At 40.6% G+C, this 20,645-nt stretch overlaps 1 protein-coding gene across 7 annotated transcripts in view; it reads right to left on the reverse strand.

The window, feature by feature from the left end:
* Positions 1 to 20,645, reverse strand: part of SCUBE1 (signal peptide, CUB domain and EGF like domain containing 1) — a 181,717-nt gene that overhangs the window by 67,746 nt on the left and 93,326 nt on the right. For 6 of the 7 annotated variants that reach the window (XM_082223068.1, XM_082223067.1, XM_082223070.1 and 3 more), the window contains 3 exons: positions 18,478 to 18,594; positions 14,502 to 14,591; positions 164 to 280 (listed from right to left, as the gene is read on the reverse strand). In XM_082223068.1, coding sequence (XP_082079194.1) covers positions 164 to 280; positions 14,502 to 14,591; positions 18,478 to 18,594 — 324 coding nt within the window. The remainder of the gene's footprint in view (positions 1 to 163; positions 281 to 14,501; positions 14,592 to 18,477; positions 18,595 to 20,645) is intronic. The other variant, XM_082223069.1, reaches the window with a different exon arrangement.

Consider the following 20,645-nt stretch of genomic DNA (forward strand, 5'->3'; position numbering starts at 1 on the left):
ATTGAGAAAGCGATTGGGCCGCATCCAGCCCCTGGGCCTTAGTTTGCCTGCCCATGGTTAAGATCCTTCAGGTCTGTGTGTCAATTATATATCTGTACATTTAACCTCTGGTACTGAAACTGCTAAAGGGAAATGATGCATTGAAAAGCAAACAGAAGCTGACCTTTGCATGTTTTCCCATCAGGTTGTAGGTTGAATCCAACCGGACAGCTGCAGCGTACTCCTGTTGCTGTATCCTTGCAAGTGCGGTCACAGCCTCCATTATTGACAGCACATGTTTCTGAGAAATGAAAGAAAGACAGAGAAAGAGAGAGAAGGAGTAGGGAGGGAAGGAGTAAGGAGGGAAAGAGGGAGAGAATAACACAACACATTGTAGTCCTCTAAGTATCCTGCATAACGTTACAAAGCCATGTAAGCAATCTGTCCTTAAGCATGCAACATCAGTATGCCTCTTATGTTTATCACAAGGGCTTTATGACTGTCTTAAACTTCAACTGCAAACTGTATGCATGTTGACTTGAAAATAAGTCCCAAGGAATTTGACGGGTAAGAACTGTAAGAACTGTTTTCTTACTGGAAAGGCCCACTGAAATTAATGGGCTTTACTTCCAATAGACATATTTAGAATGAGGAATAAAGAAGAGAGTAAGGAAGATTTTTAAATGCAGATTTTGAAAGGCTACTGCTTCAGCTAACAACATATTACATTTTAAAACAGACTCAAGCAGTCATACCCCACCCAAAACAGATTATGTGGAGCCAAGAACTTGCGATTTCTGCAGAGCTTATATTTTAATGGCTCATCAGCCATTATCCAGAGATGGCTTTTCAATATTCATTGGGGGGTGGGGGAGATTGCTCTTGACATACTATTGGGAGGGATGGAGCCACAGAAAATCAAAGCACAGCACTGGACTTGAAATTGAAATTTTCAAATCCTTTCATTTACAGAAAGAGTTAATGGAAAATGAACTACATACATCACTTTGACAGGAATCTACATGCCCAATCTGTTCTTACTGAACTACAAGCAAAAGGCATCTGGGTTTTGTCCACTTAAAGCTTTTTGCAAATTGAAAGGAGTTTGGAGTGGGTGGGGAGGGCATAATTGAGGTCACTGAACCCATTCCAAGCTGTGTCATTGAAATTTCCCAGTGCTTGTAGGATGTCAAATGGTGGTTGGGCAAACACAGGGAAGGGAAAGCTGCAACACTTTTTTATAACTTTTGCAATAATGAGGAATGGGTATTAGGTCTCATTCCATGAAAAGTGCAACTTCATTACAATACAATAAAATAATAATAATGGCAGAATACATGCAAGTGTATAGTGTTTGTGAAGTAAATAATAAGCAGCAGTAAAATGAATCAGTAAACAAGAGCAGTAACTGTGTTGATTTTACTCATTGGGCTAAACTGTGTTTTTATCTAGTAGTTGTTTCTTGGTCCTTAACGAGACATTCTTCCCCCATCTCCTCTTCATTTCTTCCCTATTAACACCTACTAACCCTACAGCGCGGGTGGCGCCTAGGGCTTGCCAATCGGCGGTTCGAATCCCCACGACGGGGTGAGCTCCCATTGCTCGGTCCCAGCTCCTGCCAACCTAGCAGTTCGAAAGCACATCAGTGCAAGTAGATAAATAGGTACCGCTCTGGTGGGAAGGTAAACGGTGTTTCTGTGCGCTGCTCTGGTTCACCAGAAGCGGCTTAGTCATGCTGGCCACATGACCCGGAAGCTGTACTCCGGTTCCCTTGGCCAATAAAGCGAGATGAGCGCGCAACCCCAGAGTCGTCCACGACTGGACCTAACAGTCAGGGGTCCCTTTACCTTTAACTCTACAAAACAAGTCATGGGATGGGATGTGCTTCAAGTTTCCCTTTTGCCAAAAGTGGCAGCCAAGGGGGTGGGGACAGGGAAACTCAGCACAATGATGTTCTGACACACGTTTTGCTATAGGAATCTGAATGCTACAAGAAGAAATTAGCAAACCATGCGGTACCATGTTTACAAGAGCCATAAATGCCAATATGCTGCTAGCAATTTTGAGACAGAGTTTTACTCAGAGTACAGCACTGAAATGAATAAACATGGCTAAGTTACTGCATGTCCATTCATTTCAATAAGTTGCTCTGAGTGAAACATAGTTGAATGCTACCTTCTGTGGAAGGGATTTCTAAGTTTCTCCTATGTGTGGCAGAGGAAATTTCAATCTAGAAGGTGACTGATTGCAGTTCATCATCCCAAGGCTTTCCATAAAGCCATTCTTAACTCAGGTTTATAAAAGATCCTTGGATTATTTGCATTATCTGCAAGATGTGTTAGACTTGAACTATGTTATGACCCAACATATTACATAAAACTCTAACAATCACTTCTATGGTGAAGCAGCTTCAGGAGAAGCAATCTGGAGGAGAAACGTAGAGATCAGCAATAGAGGTCATTAACGCTTTCCCCATCCAACATGTTTCCCCTGCCAACCCACCACATGGGGGTTCCAGATCAGTGTTGTCCTCTTGTCTTTTGTATATTCCATTCCATTGTACTTAGACAGAATTGAAATGGTTATGACATTCATATGGCTCAAACTCAGTATGTTTCATGGAACTGCCGAGTTGGAAGGGATCCCGATGGTCATCTATGTCTAACCCCTTGCAATGCAGAAACCTTTTGCCAAACGTGGGACTCGAATCCATGACCCTGAGATAAAGATACCTATTTGGCAGGTATCTGATCAGACAATCCAGGTTAGGATATAACAACAAGTAGTATAGGGCAATACAGAGAAGTATATAACAAGGTTTGGAGCCTGTTTTTCTTGAACAGTAAGACCCCATGCAAACCACTTTTTGAAATTAAATACAGTTTCAACGGCATGAGTATCGACTCTTTAGAAAGAGGGGCAGGGAGAGAAACCCTAGAATTCCTCTTTAAAGGTGCAGCTCTTTGAGCAGGCCTGTTCCCAGCCAACTGCTTTATCACGAAGAATCACATAGGGCTCAGTTCATTAATTTGCACATGGGCTTAAGACGGATCTTATACAAAACTGAACCTCTTTGCCATACTTCTGACATGAGTATAAGTTACCGCCACGCCCCCACCAAAAAATGCCCGATTTAGCAGATTTAGTACACATGCAAGAGCTCAAAAGTGGAAAAATATAGAACCAGGATGTGCATGTAGAGAATTCACTAATTTTAAGAGAGAACGGGACGCCTTTTGCTTTTGCCTGCGTGGCTGAAATATGGACACCAACCTACTCTTTATTATCTTGAGAAAGCAGATCTAGTCAAAGTTTAAGCATTGTTTTCAGCTCCAAGAATTTCAATGAGAGGGTGTTGAACATGTTCTTAATCAGTGGGCCACTAAAAGGGTTTAACTTTAACACTAAAAGGGTTTATTCAGTAGGTCTTCCTTACCCTTGCAAATAAGTCTACTTTGATGCTTAATTCTGATGTGTGACTATGCAATAAAATTTCCTGGGACATCTTCCATGAGCAGCTACAATAGATTGCAAACATAATCCTGAATAAATTCTAAGAAAAACCAGGTATACAAAAATCAGGGAATTAAAAAAAGTTTCTACCTAAAGCAATTTATTGGGAGTACCAGCAGTTTAACATTACAGAATGATTAGAAATGTCAAATGGCTACATTATTAAAAAACACACAAAAAGCTATGGATTTGGCATAGAACTGCAACCAGCAGTAAATCTCACACTCATAGATTACCTATGGTTTATGAAAAGCCTTTTACAACAATTCATCGGTATCAGTCAAACATGACTTTAAGCAGCGATGTTACAGGTTGCTGGGTGACAGCCAGCGAAAATGAGTAGATGCAATAATATTCCTCTGATCCCCTAGCAGAATATATAAGTAGACCTGAAGAGTAACAGCTAGTGTATACGTAAAAGTAATTCTGATTAAGAAAGAAAGAGAAGGGGCTCTTATTTTAACAATTTCACAAAATGTCCCTCTTCTGTTAAAGCGGAGGGATTTATGCCTTTAATAAATGCCGACAATATGGGAAGAAATCAGAGATACTGTCCGCAGTTGAGGGTCAATAAATGTACCAATAAGCCTTGACTTGAAAAGAAAGCATGGGAAAGGGAATAAAGCTGAGCGCGTGAGTGGGGCAGGGGGAGGGGGCGGGGAAGGGGAAATATGAAGTGTGGGAAACTCTTGCTGCCTTTGCCGGACTCTACAAAGCAAGAGTTGTTGAAAGCCTTGCAAACTGCAATGTGTGGCTGGTCTGCTGCACTTAGATGCCAGGGTGGTGTGTATGCAGCCGTGGTGCAAGCTGCTCCTAACCCAAAGACTTCCATACCATTAGAAGCATTTGAAATCCAGGTTTTAATTTGGGATCTAGATACAAAATGAGAAAATACTAGTAATCTTGTAGCTACTTTGTAGAACTCCCCCAAGGGTGTGATTTTGGGCACCTCTTTAGTCGCTTTCACATGGCCTTTAAATATTTATCTATTTCAATCTGCTTTTAATTGCTGATGCTCTTCTGGAGTTTTGAAAGTGTGATTGTTCTGCATTTTATCTTTGCTGGTCTTTACTGAGGGTTTTTAATGTTGCTTAATGTACTGCAACTGTGCTTTGTATTTCAAATTGTTTTTATGAGGCTTTGCAGTATTGTTTTATAAGGTTCTATACTCGTTTGGCTATTCTGTTCTGTAAGCCCCTTGAAGGCTATTTGCGGGAAAAGCATACGTTTATAAATCTATACAGTATATATATTTATTTTCATTTTGTAAAATTTATACAGCGCTTGATTGTAAAGAAAATTAACACCCAAAGCGGTTTACAAAAATAATAAAAAGATCAACAATGATGAGAGGCTGAGTTGTTCCACACACAAATTGTTCATTAATGATAAATGTTGGTGTAGCCAACACAACTCCCACAACCCTTGAGCATTGTCCATGCTGGTAGGGACAGATGGGAGTTGTAGTCCTATTGCATCGGAAGAGCACAGCACTGGCAACCCAGGATCTAGAGTGATGGGTGAACAGTGAGGTAGCCAAGTTCACTGATGGTACTGAATTGTTCAGGGTGGTTAAAGCAAAAAGGGATTATGAGGCAGGCCAAAAGAATCGGTCCAAACTGAGAGAAGAGGCAGTAAAACGGCAAATTAAATTCAATGTAAGCAAGTGTAAAGTTATGCACACCTGGTCCCCAAAACTCTTTAATTCCCCATACATGCTAGTGAGAGCTGAACCCGCAGTGATAGCGTCATGAAGGTGCTAATTTAGCTATATAATGAGATGAAAAAGATATTGAAATATACATTTATTAAAAAACCAGAAGCATTTTTACTTGGCATTGTAGGGGATGATATTAATAGACAGGATTGTAAGGTTTTTTTATATGCAATGACGGCAGCAAGAATATTATTGGCACAAAAATGGAAGCATGAAGAATTACCGACAAAAGAAGAATGGCAGATGAAATTAATGGACTATGCAGAATTAGATAAATTAACAGGAAGGATTCGAAACCTGTGGGACCAGAGATTCAGATTGGAGTAAATATTTGAACTATTTGAAAAGCAATTGTAATGAACTGCAAGAGGTACTGTAAGGAGGACTACTTGAAATATTGCAAGAAAGACTATGAAAAGAATTATTAGTTAATGATAATTAATTAATGGTATTATTAATCATATCATTATTAGTTAATGATAATTAAAAGTATTAGAGAAATTAAGAAATGCAGAACAAGTGATAAAGAACGGAAAATCTTCAGAGGTTGTTGACCGAAGTCTAAAATATTGTACAAGGTAAGAAGTTATGTTAAATGATTGTTGGAAATGATATGTTAAAAAACCAATAAAAGAGTGTGTGTGTGTGTGTGTGTGTGTGTGTGTGTGAAGGTGCTAACTTAGCAGCAGCAGCAAAAAAAAGGCAAATTATGTCAGGGATCATTAAGAATGGGATTGAAAATAGAACTGCCAATTTCATCATGCCATTGTACCAATCTATGATGTGAGAACAGTAGGAGTTCTGCAGACTGAACCTCCAAAACGGCATTTTAGAGTTGGAAAGGGTTTAGAAAAGCACAAGCAAAATGATTAAGAGGGTGGAGCAATTCCTCTATAACAAAGGCCTACAACTTTGGGGTCTTTTTACTTTTTTACTTTTTACTTTAGATAAAAAGGGGGTACATGATGGAGGTGCATAAGATGTGTACCTCTATCACATGGTGTGGAGAAAGTGTTCTCTCTCTCTCTCTCTCTCTCTCTCTCTCTCTCTCTCTCTTATAACACCAGAACCCAGAGTCATCTAACAAAGCTGAATGTTGGAACAATCAGGACAGGCAGAAGAAAATACTCATTTCCGCAGTGCCTAGTTAAACTATGGAATTTGCTTCTATAACAGATCGAAACGGCTATCAACTAGGATGGCTTTAAAAGATTAGACAAACTCATGAGGCTGTCAGTGGCTCCTAGGTACAATGGCTACAGGAGGCAGTTCCTATGAATCAGAGGTCCTGCTTGTGAGTCTGGGAGAAGAGGAGGCTGGAGTACATGGGCCATTGACCTTGATCCAGGAGGACGCTTCTTATGTTTGTTATGGGAAGTCTCAAAGCTGTGAGAAAGCTATAGCCAGATCTCAATTTTGCAGAAGTAGCCAACTGAAATGTCTTCCAAATGTGCATGGCCTGAAAACGCTGAATGTGGCCTATCTGGATCCATCTTCTGTGGTTTTGATCTAACAATCATGAGAATTTGAGGTGATTTTATGGTTTTCAGAAACCAGTGAAAAGCAGTCTCCCGAATGCTTGCTTTGGCAGTTTGAAACCAGACATGAACCAATAATGGAACAAAACCACAAAGAATCCAGCAAAACTGGGCAAAAGGTTCATACAGCAATGAAGCTGCCAAAATTTCTTTTTTTATCATTCTTGAAGTCTGGCACCATCAATATTTGTGGGCAAACTACATGTTAAGCTCAAGCAACACATTTTAACTTTTAACAATGAGGCCCTATTTAATTTGGAAGAAAATTCACATTTATCATAGAATGCTGTCATTTTATAACGGCTAAAGCATGAGCACCGGACTCAAGATACTTGAGCTTCCCCCGTATCATCATTAAAATCATAAGGCAAGTAGGGAAGAATCTGTACTTTTTGCCCTCTCTCATGTTCTTCAAATCTCTCCTCAAAACTAACCCCTTCCTTGAACCTTTAGTTATTGCCTAACTGGAGTGAAATGAATCACCAATATTATTAGTTTTGAAATGTCTCTCCCACATTTCTAACTCCAGGCTCAAGTAGCACCATGTTACATGCATCAGTGCATTTTTTTCTGCTGTTGCCACTGCTCAACCTTTCCTCCCCCACCTCTCTCTCGCCTCTCCCTTTGCTAACGTTCAAACTGTACAATCCTTTGAATGCTCTGAAGAAGCATACAAATGCTAAGTTTGGCTATTTCACCCCATCTCCACACATTTAGAATTAAGGGATGAATATCTGAAAGGAGTTGCAATCCTTCTTCAATATTCAGAGTGATGTAAAGAAATCAGCCGCTGGCCTCGTTCACACACCACTTTAAACCACCGTTAAGCTGAACTATGGTTTGAATGTGAATGTGTGTATGCTGGTACAGAGGAAGAAAACTCATAGGCACTTTGCTCTTCTATTCCTAGTGGGAACTAACCCATGGTTTGGCTTATCATTAGTAGAAGACATATTGGTACTTCATAGATGGCTGTGTGATAATGAATTTGTATCTTTGCTATGTGTCTGGGAAGTGTGGGGTTGGGAAGAAATGGGGGTGCCTATTCTATCCCAGCAATCATGGGTTGAGGGAGGTATGGCCCTGGGGGGAGAGAATTCCATAATAAGAGATGCTTGTACATGGTTCCCTCTTCTTTTTCACCCTGCAGCATCAAGCTCCTAGTTGCTCTACAACCATAACACCATCCAGTTTGACTGATCTGTTAGTGAAAGCCAAGTTGGGTCATCCACAACTTGATAGTGGATGAAGGAGCTGACCTAGTGTTTACCACCAATACCTGGGTGGGTAAGCTGGGAGGAGTGAATCTTACCCAGCCTTGCTTGCCTATGTACTCAGGGCAGAATATGCAAAGACTGGAAGGTCGACTGTGTGTTGACATAGTCCAGTGTTTCTCCAAGATGTGTCCCCAGCTGCTATTGGACTACAGTTCCCATCATTCCTGACTACTGGTTCTGCTAGCTAGGGATGATGGGAGTTGTAGTTTAACAATAGTTGGGGCCCAAGTTTTAGAAGCCACTGTGCATAGTCCTCAGATCTTCTCTTCTGCTCATCAGGAGACCTCATCATCTGAGGGCCTGTGTCTGGTGTCAGGCTAAAGAGAAAGACTGGAAGTGCTACTGGTCTATCAACCACCTTGTTGACTGAGCTGGTAGAGGTGGTCTCTGAATTATTGTCCTGGGGGGTTTTGATGTCCACACTGAAGCTGCTGTGTTTGGTCTGGCTCAGGTTTTCATGGCCTCTGTGACAACCAGGGAGCTGTCTCAAGTGGCCACCAGGCCAACCCAAAGTGCAGGTCATATCCTCAGTTTGTTTTTTGCCCCAGTTGACGGTCTGTGACTCCATTGTCATGATCAGAACACTTCCTGGGCCAGCAGTACCAACTTCTCCCATAGTTGTTGTTTAGTCGTTTAGTCGTGTCCTACTCTTCGTGACCCTATGGACCAGAGCACGCCAAGCACTCCTGTCTTCCACATAGTAGTAGGGGGCAAATTAAGATGACAATAGATTTAAGGATTCCAATGGATTGCTGAATACCCTGGAGAATTTCCGGTGGCTACAACTGGTGGATGCTGAGGCCCTCATCTCCCTATGGGACTGGAAGAAGCAGAGGGTGGGAGAAATTGTCACTCCTGAGCACCCTCTCTGACACTGGATCACTCCCAGGTATAATGGGGAGGGATATGTGATGAAACTGGCCAGGTAACAGCTACAGCACAGGTAGTAGAAGTCCCACAGTGAAGATGACTGAACATTGGCTAGAGCACATAATTGTTCCTACTGTGGTGGCAAAAGCAACAAAGGGGGCCTTGCAGAACTCTTCAGGGTAGTCCATAGGGTGCTAACACCTGTATTGGTCGATGGAGCCTAGGACACCTCAGGGACCCTTTGTGAGTTGCTTTTTGGGCACTTTGAGAACAAAATCCCTCGCCTTCGTAGCAAGCTAGATGCCATGACTGATACAGTCCCAAGTGAAGTTTCTAAAGCCCCACCAAGCTATGTTTTGTGGGATCTGTTTCAGTTTTCACAGCCTGGTGATGCTGACAAGGTGCTTGTGAGTTGGCACTAAACATCATGCCCTTCGCATCCTTGCCCTTCACTGCTAGCTGGGGTCAGGGGCAAGGGTGTGCTGCTGCTTTGGGTAGTTATGTTGACTTAGGGCAGCACTGGGGACCCCCTGGCCTAATGAGACCTATCACGCCTCCCTATTTCACCTAAGTGCACTTGCAATTCTTCCTTTCCATCTTCTGGTAGAATTCAGTGTTTTTTTCTGAATTTGGCACCTTTTCCTGTTACCTTGACATGGAAATTGTGGCCTGACTTTAAATTGCACCTGCAAAGGGAGAAAGGAAGAATTGGGAACACACTCCTGTGCTCCTGATTCTTCCTTTGGATTTTATCTACCTGTTTCAAATGTCATTGTGTGGTAGACATGTCAGTGTTGGTGTAACTGGACACGGAGGAAGGGGTTAGTTTCCTTCATGATTGTAAATCACTCCGTGTAGGAGATAAGCCAGCAGGTGCATGGTCAGCCAAGCCAGTTGCTATGAAAAGGGCACAGTGCTAACTATATAAGTGATTAAGGCATATCAGCTCAGTGGGTCCAGGGCCTTTCGGGTGCTGGGGCCAATTTTGAGAAGTAAGCTGAAGTCTTGAATTGCTGGAGCAAGGAATACTCTGTACTTGTATATATCTGTATCTGTATCTGCAAAGCCTACAAGTTGTATGTATCTATCAATGTCTGGAACTGTTTACTGAAGCCTTATCTTCTATAGTAGTAAACTATTCTGGACCTTAAGATGCCTCTGTGTTGTGACCAGAACTGGGAGCAACTTCTGCTACATGGGTATCTCACATCCGATTGTCCTCCTTCCTTTCCCCCCATGGCTTTAGATTTAAATATAAAGCATGAGATTTTTATTCCAAGTGTTCATGTATTTCAAAAGATGTACATATTTGCTGCTTTGTGAGTTACTGTAAAATATTAATATAAGTATGTTTTGGAGAAAATAATAATATATAAATAAAATTCCCACTCACTATATTTGCAGGCTGATAGTTGCTTGAAACCAGGTAGAAACATGGGTAGAAACAGGAAGGGACAGGAGAAAAAAACTTAAAAGGAGTCCTGCTCCAGCCAATAGCAAGATCTTGTAAATTTAACCCTAATAACCAGCCTACTGCTGACTTGCGCCTCAACTTTTTGTTTTGATTTTAAAACAGTAATCTGTAGTCACATCCCTGAAGTCACATTTCTGTGTGAATTCTGTCACAAGGGGAATTCTAAAGTGTGAAACTACACACAACAGATTGTTTTGCAGGTTTAATAGTCCTGCAGCAGAGGACTTTGTCAGCTTAAAAGCAATTTGATATTCTTTTAAAGAGAAAAAGAACAAAACCAAATATGGGGAAAACATTGTACTGACCTCTTTGAAATGACACCATCAGTATGAATAATGCTCTAGGACTGTGAGAATATATTTGCCATCTACTTCTCTAATGAAGGATCAGGGAGTAGTGATAAAGCAATATGGCGAGTACAAGGAAGGAAGGGTTTTCTCCATGGCCAGGACTGGAGTAATGAAAACCACAAAAGTCGACAGTCATTCCTGGTCACCTTACACACATTTTTAGAAGCAGGCAAGCCCCCAGATTTACCTCGTCATAAACTGGTCATCTGTCCCTGAAATAATAAGAGTCTTCTGAAAAAGATAGCAAGGAGGATTGTTAAGGTTTCTTTGGGCTGACTATAGTGGTGCCTCGCAAGACGAAATTAATCCGTTCCGCGAGTCTCTTCGTCTAGCGGTTTTTTCGTCTTGCAACCCTATTAGCGGCTTAGCGGATTAGCGCTATTAGCGGTTTAGTGGCTATTAAAGGCTTAGCGGCTATTAAAGGTTTAGCGGATTAGCGGCTAAAAGGCTATTAGCGGCTTAGAAAAAGGGGGGGAGCGGGGAAAAATCGGAACACTCGCAAGACGTTTTCATCTTGCAAAGCAAGCCCATAGGGAAAATCGTCTTACGAAGCAGCTCAAAAATGGAAAACCCTTTCATCTAGCGGGTTTTCCGTCTTGCGAGGCATTCGTCTTGCGGGGCACCACTGTACTTCAGTAGCTGCAGCTGTGGAAAACCTCTACTGTTTTGATTTAGAGAAAATGTGAGTAAGAAGTGTATCCAATGATGCACAGTGTGGAGAAAGCAGACTGAGAAAGTCAAGATGGACGTCCAATGAAAGTGAACACCCAGTGAAAATGGATGTTGTGGATGTCCAGGGAAGCTGAATGTGGGGCAGATTCAGGACAGGCAAGAGAAAACAGTTCACACGGCACACAGGTGAACTACAGAGGCAGGAAAGGAGAGCGCTGTTGGGCTCTGGTCTTGCTTGCAGGTTTTGAACAGGCACCTGGTTAGCCACTGTGAGAACAAGATGCTGAGCTAAATGAGCTACTGATCTGATTCGTACATTTTTATGGATTGCGTTATTTATTATTATTGTGTGTGTCAACTGTGCCATTTATTTCAAAGCATTATGGGGCTCCGGAGACAACTTGTTATTTGGACAGAGTTCTAAAGTCCCTTTAAAACGGTTGCCTTCTGGAATATACCGGGTATTCAAAATCCGCAGCAGTTTTTATTGTCAATCCATGTGCAAAAGTTATATAATTACGGGATATGCTGATAAGGCGTTAAGCTTTGGAATCTGTTTCTTGGCCTTATTTATTTATCATTTTAATAAAGCAACGTTTCGATCTGAGTTCATCATAAGGTTGCATGAATTACATTAAATGCAACGGGACTTTTAAATAATCATAGGATTACACTGTAAAGGTCAACTGTCTATCTATTTGTTGTGAGGATCAAACAGGGAAGAGGAGAACCCTGTACACCACCTTGAGATCCTTATAAGACAAAAGTGGTATATAAATGTAATTAATAAACAAACATGAGTGTCTAGAACAAACTTCATATCCTCTCCACTGTTGCCTCTTTGCAATTCCTCAGCAATAATTAAATTTAAATTTTTGCTCTGAGAACTTAAAAAACTGAAGCCACTAGCCCCCGCCTCTGAAGATGATATATGCTATGCATTCCTACCCATCTAAACTTGTTGCCAGCTTAACTCCCACCTTGAATGATGAATAGACATAAATATTTCTTAAATATAAATATGCCTTCCTACAAATTCCTCATCCTTATTAAAATGAAACATCTATGTATAAAGAATCAGTGGATTTTATCATGTCGGTAAGAGGCTTAATTTGCAATAATAATAGTAATAATAGGGGCATGGTCCTACTAGGACAGGGGGAAACACCTGTTTTATCAAATATTTCACATAACTAAAGACCAGCCTACCTTTCAGACAGATGATAAGTATTTAGGTTGCTGGACTTGCAATCAAACATTTGTATTGCAACTGCTGCCCATAGTTAGGAAATCAATGTATTATGAGGTGATAGAATTCTGGTACAGTTCAGAATTCTACCCTCTCACTCTGTGCAAAGTGTGTGTTCACTGGCTCTAAAAAGAATGGGGGGGAAAATGTTTTGCAATCATGCAGTTTACTTGCAACTATTTCTCTGTATCACAAAGAATATTCAGAAAGGCCATTCAGTGGCTGCCAAACAACTGAAAGGAGGCTTCTTTTAACCGTTTTCTTTCAACTGGCAAAAAGCTTGAAGTTTGTAAGATGAAGATACAAAAAATAATAATTTTGTGTCACCCTCACTTGCTTCAAATTCCATGACTTTACAAGTAAAGTAATGAAATGCTCAATACAATTTTTGATTGAGCTCCTCATAAAATGTGTAGAAATGGTAACTAAAATCAGCAACACAGTGTTGAAAGACTTCAAGGGGGGATCCCCCACAAAAGAATCTGTGGCTGCAATCAACAATCCAAATTTAGTTGCAAATACATGTTTGACAGAAGCAAGCGTGTGGTGAGTCTCTTGCTAAACCTAGAAAAGGCAAGCTGATAGAAGAAACGACGTATGGATTGTACACACAATTCACACTTTCATCAAACAAATAGGAACATCCCTTTTTATTTGTGCAACGAATCGCAGGAGCAATCATCGATTGAGAGCCTTCTGACTGAGCAGCAGAATACAAATTGAATAAGTAATGATCAATTCTTGAAGGTGTTCATTAACCAATCACCTCATTAAATAGCAACACAATGGGTTTATATTATAATAAAACTGTTCATTTCCGATATGTGTTCTGGAGCAAAGAAACGCGAGGCCAGCAACACATTCTTCCTACCCTGGACCACTGTGTCCATCCATGTGAGATTGGCCAAGGGAGAGGCATGAAAACCTTTGATTCAGCTTCACCCGGGAAGAAACACAACCGTGGCAGGTAGCACAGAGCTATTTGCCTACGCAGGTATCAATTTCAAATGATCAATAATCCTGCAAAATGCTGCTTCTATTTTTTAAATGTACAGTCATACCTCATGTTACGTCTGCTTCGTGTTATGTTTTTTCAGGTTGCATCCCGCGGCGACCCAGAAGTACCAGAAAGGGTTACTTCCGGGTTTCGCCACTCGTGCATGTGCAGTAGTGCTAAATCACGCTTCACACATAAGCGCCAGATCACGCTGCGCACATGCGCAGATATGGCATTTCAGGTTGCGGGCTTTTCATGTTGCAAACAGGACTCCAGAACGGATCCCGTTCGCAACCGGAGGTACCACTGTATGGTGTGGTTTCTTTAAAATTTCTGAAAGAAAAGTGCCTAAGGGCTCCGTAATGGGGGAGGGGGAAATATTTCCAACAATTCCAAACCATGAGGACATAAAATTATTTCAAGCAAGGGTATAAATATTTTAAACCAAAAGTACAAAAAGAATGACATCAAGCATTTTATACCATTGGAACTTGCGACAAAGGGTAATGCTAAACGATGAAGCTGACCCACTCGGGTCGATTTGTACTCACAGAAACACAAAAGCCACATGTGAAAATCAGACTTGCAAAAGGTAAATAAGGTTAGTGGCAAAGACTCTCTTCTTTGCACCAAAGTCTTTCAACATTAAAGCTACAATATAAGAGGGTTTTGGGTGGAGAGAGAATAGATTTAAAATGGGAAATGAACTTTTCGATGAAAGATCAGGATTCTAAAACGAATTGTGACCTCAGCAAACAGATGAACAAATTAAAAACAGAAATACTTGAAACACACCCCCACACCCCCATACACACAAGAGACAAAAGTTGAGAGCACATAAAAGGAAGTGGAAGAAAAGTGTTACCCATAAGTAGCCGCCGTTTCACCCGCTTGTCCACATCAGCTACTGACGTGGCATTGAACTCAGAACTCTCAATTGCAGCCTCATCCTTCTCTAAAACACAAGTAAGGGACAAACATGGAGCAGTTGGTTAATGAAAAGCCCAATTTTCCACTGCTGAAGAAAGTTTCTTAGCCTGGTGCAACCAAAGCCAAGAAGCATGAAAGCACTAAAACCCCATTTAGAGAGTTAATTCCATTTGAAATCCCAGAAATAAATAAAAGTATGCTGGAGGGAAGATGGGAGTGGAGGAGGGGGGTGGGGAGAAGAAAATGATGATGAAAAACAAAGTAATTAGCCAGCAAACACATATTAAGCTGGTCTCACGCCAGCCATAACACAAACACAAAAGAGAAGGTGCCCCAGATCGGTGTTAATTAAGAAATTTAAATGATAAGGTTTTGATTTCAACACATTGTTAAAAAAAGAAAAGGAGGAAAGACAATCGAAGTAGCTGCAGGCGGAGAGGTAGGTGGCAGCTTTTGAACACAGCTGGCAACAAGGATACTGAACACAGAAGAGAGCTAAAAGAATCCGGTGATGGATGGGCATGGGAACATGACAGCTTTGTGCATGTTGACACAGTGTATCAAAAACAAAAACTGCATGCAAATTTTAAAAACCGTAAAAACAAACACAAATATAAAAAAAACCAAAACAATTAAGTTGGGCAGCGCTGGTTGCCTGCTTGTCTATGGAACACGACTAGCTAAACATTCAATGCTAGAAAAAAGATGTCACAAGAATAGTCTAGTAATTTTTAGAAGCATGCAGTTAAGCGGGGGGCGGGGGGCATTGTTAGCACAGGACATCCTGCAGGTAGGTACTGATGTACTTTATACGGAAAGCTCCTATCCAGCATTAGAAGAAGTTAAGTTATGCAATACTTAGAAATATACCTAAACAATCCGTTTGCAAGGATGGGAACAGATGATGAGGTGAATGAAAGGTCTCATAGATGGGGGGTGGGGAAGCAATACAGGGAGCAGAGGCTAAGCGATTAAAATAATTTATATGGGATGGAGAATTGCATTTAAAAAGAAAAATACGAAACACAAGTGGGGACTTTTCACATGCAGCAGACATAAAATAAGAGGATAAGTCAAGAAAACAAAGACAAAACGGGTTAGACGAAAGGGTACTTATGTGCCATTGCAGACATTTGCATATTTGCAGTGATGTCCAAGTTACAGACACCACTGAAGTCAGCAAACTGTAGGTAGACAGGAGAAGGAATCAGAAGAAGTGGAGGCAGCTGGCAGGTTTTATTTGTGGTAACACTAAATGGCTGGGTAACAAGATATTGTTCTAAGAAGAAACCAAGTTCTAGATGGGATCAGGCTGCAATAGAGGCTTTGTTTTGAGGTTTTTCATTTTTCTTTTAATATTTTTTTCAATAATTAAAATAATTAATGAACATCAGGTATCAGACAAGACAGGCAATCAGGAACCATCACCAGAAAGCAGGAATAAAAATGGAAACAAAACAAAAGTTTAAAAAATATCTAAGAGAAAGGACTACTCAGAAGAAAGAGGTGGGTGGAGGACCCAACGAAAGCAGCAATATGCGACTTAAATTACAGGAACAGAAAATGTAATATAAAGTCATATTATACAATAACTTTGCAGAAAGGGAGGGGTAAAGTACAGTTTCCAACAGTTCAACAGTTTTTCCTCTATGCCAGACCAAATAAGCATCGCCCTGAAATCAGAGCATGATCTACTCATTATCACTTCTCTCCGTGAAAACTGTACCAAGATTTCCGACCCTATAATGGCTCTCTAAGGTTTTAATGGTGCTTTCAAAAATAAAAATAGAAGAAACCCAAAATAACAGCTACATTGTAATCACAATTAGACTGCATTTAATAAACATACAAGGGGCTATATCTTTAAGACAAATCTGTTAATTTCATCCAGAGAGCTGATTGTACGGAGCATATGCTTAGCACTGAGGGCTGACTGAAGGGTTTCCTTCCCGGGATCAAGACTTTAGGGTGTCCATAATCAAAGCATGTTAAAAAGACATTTAATTTCATCAGCTCAAAAGACTTCAATACACATATAAGATCGATGGAATTATACAGTTATCCACAGATGTCAAGATATGTTAGATTCACCACAGACATTCACACACACCTTTAATTAAGGAATAAATATTTTAGCTTTAAAGAGGAAATTAATGACTGCTGATTAAGCTATATAGTGATAGCTTGCTATACAAAATTTGTTGGGAAACATTTATCTAAATTTTGTTCACTTTGTACAATTAGATGTGGATCACGGAAAATGGGACTTCTTTAATGTTTTAGAGTCAAATTTTACTAGTAATTTCTCTTGAGCTCTCTAATTTTCACAATCGTTAAGTCTTGCAATCAAAGGTTAAGACAAATACTTTTACAACTTATCTGACATAATTCTGGAAATGCCAAATCAAATTCAGCCACAACTAAGAAAAATGCTTTTAAATTATATGGATTATGGGCACAATTAATACAAAATCTTTTACTTTGGATAGGGGCTATTTAAACCCATGCTTGATGCTCCCACTGAAATTAACAGCACTTAGAGAGCTTACCTTTTGTTGGATTATGCCCTTTGAGAATGCTTCAGTTTGTTATACAGTATTTCTCTGCTTTGAAACAGACAAAGAACAGAAAAATACAACTAATGAACGCCCCCCCATCCCACAAAAACTTAAGTACCATACAGCATGACCATGCCAAAACTGTAAATCTCAGATTTCAGTCAGAAAGTTAGGCACATATTGCCTCCACTAAAATCAGTGGGATGTTAAAGTGTGTATCTGTGACTAGAATTATGTTCCATGAATTTTTAAATTTAAAGGGCTTCTAGATTTTGGTGTAAAATCTAGAGGAAGTGTTAAAACAGCTTCTTATTAACTGAAACAATTGCAGTTCTCCCCCACAAATGCACCATACATTAAAAAAAAGGAAAAAGGTAAATTCTTGGATTCTGTGCTTATAACCACAATAAAACATGTGCAAACAAACATCTCAAAAGAATATAGTCTGCTTCACATGGTGGTGCAAAATTGTCCAAGTGACAACACCATGACAGAAAGCATTCTTTCCATATAATTCTAGCTCTTATTCCACTCCAGTCACAATCTGTCACGTGTCTGGTCCTCACCAAATCACTTCTTTTTGAAGTTTGAACTCCCTTTCTCACACTGCCCAGATGCCCTGGCTGTATTCATTAATGCTCAGGTTCCAGGATGGAGTTCAGTACAGTCAGCAGCTATTGCATTAATTTTACCATGGATACACTACAAACTGGCTGAAATAATTGCATGCTCAATATGCTTGGGGGTATTAGAAAAAGTCTCAATTTGAGCAACCACCAGAACCACGTGGGGAGTCACCCACACAAATGGATTCAGGTGATGAATTCTGGTTGCACGGTTGTAATATGAATAGGTAGCTATATAGGTCATGGCATGTTTGAACATGTATTTTAAACATAAAATAATGACTTTAGCTATCACTTTCTCCCAGTGAAACCATTACTAAAACCTTCTATCGCAATGAGCATCATTTACACTCCTGAATTTTTAAAAGGAGCAAAATGTAATACTGTGGATAGCAGAACAGTCCAGATAAAAACTTCTGGTTCGTGTTTCCTCTATATGAACAGCCAGTGTAAGAGATTGCAGCTGCTTTTTTCCAACATCCAGTAGTATACAAAATACCAGGGAAGAATACACATATATGGGTTTGTGTACACATGCACACATATCAAGCTATTAAAAAGTGATAAATCCTTAACCAACAAATGTATTATAGCTTTCAAATGCTGCCTTCTATCACTTTTACAAATTTAAACTTATTAGATAAGATCAGGAGTTTGTGACCCATTCTTTTAAGCAGCATTTCAATTCCACACACATATTTGTACAATTCAGAGGGAGGGTACTTACCAATACATGTTCGGCCGTCCGAGTGTAGGGCATACTTTTGATGACAACCGCACACAGGTCCCGTATCTGTGTCATCACACGTGTGTTGGCAGCCTCCATTTCCATAGTTACAGGTTACTAGTTATTCCCCCAAAAATGTGTGTGTATATATATGTATGAATAAAACAACAGTGAAACCAATTAGTTTTGAGGCGTTCTAGGCACACAAAATAAGTTCAAGTTGTTGTTGTTTTAAAAAAGCAATACACATGAAAACAAAATAGTTATTTCCAAAATCTCCTACCCTTGGTAAGCAGCGACATTCCAAGCAGCCGGTAGCCCTGTGCAGAGGGTCAAAGTGTGTCGCATGCACAAGTGGGAGTAAGCAGATCAGGATTGTGCCCACCAGTCCATCCCTTGCCATGGCAAGCCTCCACATGTTCAAAGTTTCTATGTGCAAAAGCCCCAACTCATACAGGTTCCGAACATTTGGTCCATGCCCATTATTGTTCTAGGTTACAGGCTGCACGTCTGGAACACAAGCATGTAGGTCCCTTGCAGAAAGGAGCCTGAATGCAGAAAGGTTGTGTCCAGTGAGGGATCTGCAACCCCCCCCCCTCCAGCTAGACACTCTGATTGTCTGCACTGGGCTACCGTTACTCCGAGGCCATCATACTTTTCCATGATTCATTTCCATTAATAATTTTCAATACAGCACAGGGGGGCGGGGAAAATCCCCAGATTTTCCTGTCCTGGGGAATGTGTTGCTCTTTTCCAGCAGTGACTTAACCTATAGCTTCAGAAATCAGTGCTCTAGAGCAGTGTTCCCCAACCTTGGGCCTCCAGCTGTTTTTGGACTACAACTCCCATCATCCTTCGCTAGCAAGACCAGTGGTCAAGGATGATGGGAATTGTAGTCCAAAAACAGCTGGAGGCCCAAGGTTGGGGAACACTGCTCTAGAGCACAGTAGAAAAATAGCCCAGATTTGAAATTTGTTTCTATTGTTAGTTCTTCAGAATACGAAAGCTTTTAAAAACCAATGAGGCAGTGTTAACTAGCTAACTAACGAAGGAACAAAAGAACTAACTAACTAACTAACTAACTAACTAACTGGGGCAGTTAACTTTACCACCACCAGACCTCTTCTTTTTATGGTTTGATGACCCCACCTATGGTTATTTAGCAACTTCCAAATTTGAGTGAGTGAAGTTTGTGCCTTTACACCTTTTCCCACAACACCCAAGTGACTATCTGAGAGGAGAGTTTCTTGTGGTTGCCAGAATGCATGGCCTGTGGCAACAGAATGTGCTGTCTTTGTATGCTATGCCTTTTTGCTACCACGACATGCATAAGCTAGAGAAAATGGCGAAGTAGACTTTTCAGGTGTAAGCTGCTTCAGATCTTATCTTGCCACGAACTCCCTAAGTATCTTTATTCTCTGCCTCAAACCCACACACGTCTGTGATGACGGGAAAATAATACCATTTGAAAGGGGTTCTGTGAGGTTTACTCAGAAATTGCATGTAGAAAACTGAGCACTTAGAAAAAGTGCACCAAATACAAAGCACTTCTGACACTTAAATAGCTTAGGAAAATCACAGCCTTAATTATTATAAATAATGCATTGCTTTCCGCACTCAAATTCAGTTAACATATGTGTTTATATAGCTTACTTTTATCAATAGGAATATAGTTTATTGAAAATCTATCAGTCCACCTAGCTTTTGCTGTGAATGTCTAAAATGTGGCAAATAAGTAGGTCCTTCAACAAAACGCTACACTGGATTGGAACAGGAGGGCTCCTGTTTATGGTTCTAGCTGCTGGATGGCTTTGAGACATTTTTATTGCCTAGGCTTTTTATGTTTTGTACTTCTGGAAAAACTGAGGTCTCCCAAGGATGTTGATACCCACTTGTTTCTCAGTGGCAATGTTTTGGCTCCAAATTTGTCATCACATACAGTGGTGCCTCGCAAGACGAAAAGAATCCGTTCTGTGATTCTCTTCGTCTAGTGGTTTTTTCGTCTTGCGAAGCAAGCCCATTGAAGGATTTTATTATAGTGCTATTAGCGGCTTTTAGCGGCTTATCTGCTGATCGGATCAGCTGATAAGAGGCTTAGCGGCTTAGAAAAAGGGGGGGAAGGAAAAAAACCCAGCAGGAACTCGCAAGACATTGTCGTCTTGCGAAGC

This window comes from Podarcis vaucheri, assembly GCF_965113315.1.
Source record: "Podarcis vaucheri genome assembly, chromosome: 5".
Lineage (NCBI taxonomy): Eukaryota > Metazoa > Chordata > Lepidosauria > Squamata > Lacertidae > Podarcis > Podarcis vaucheri.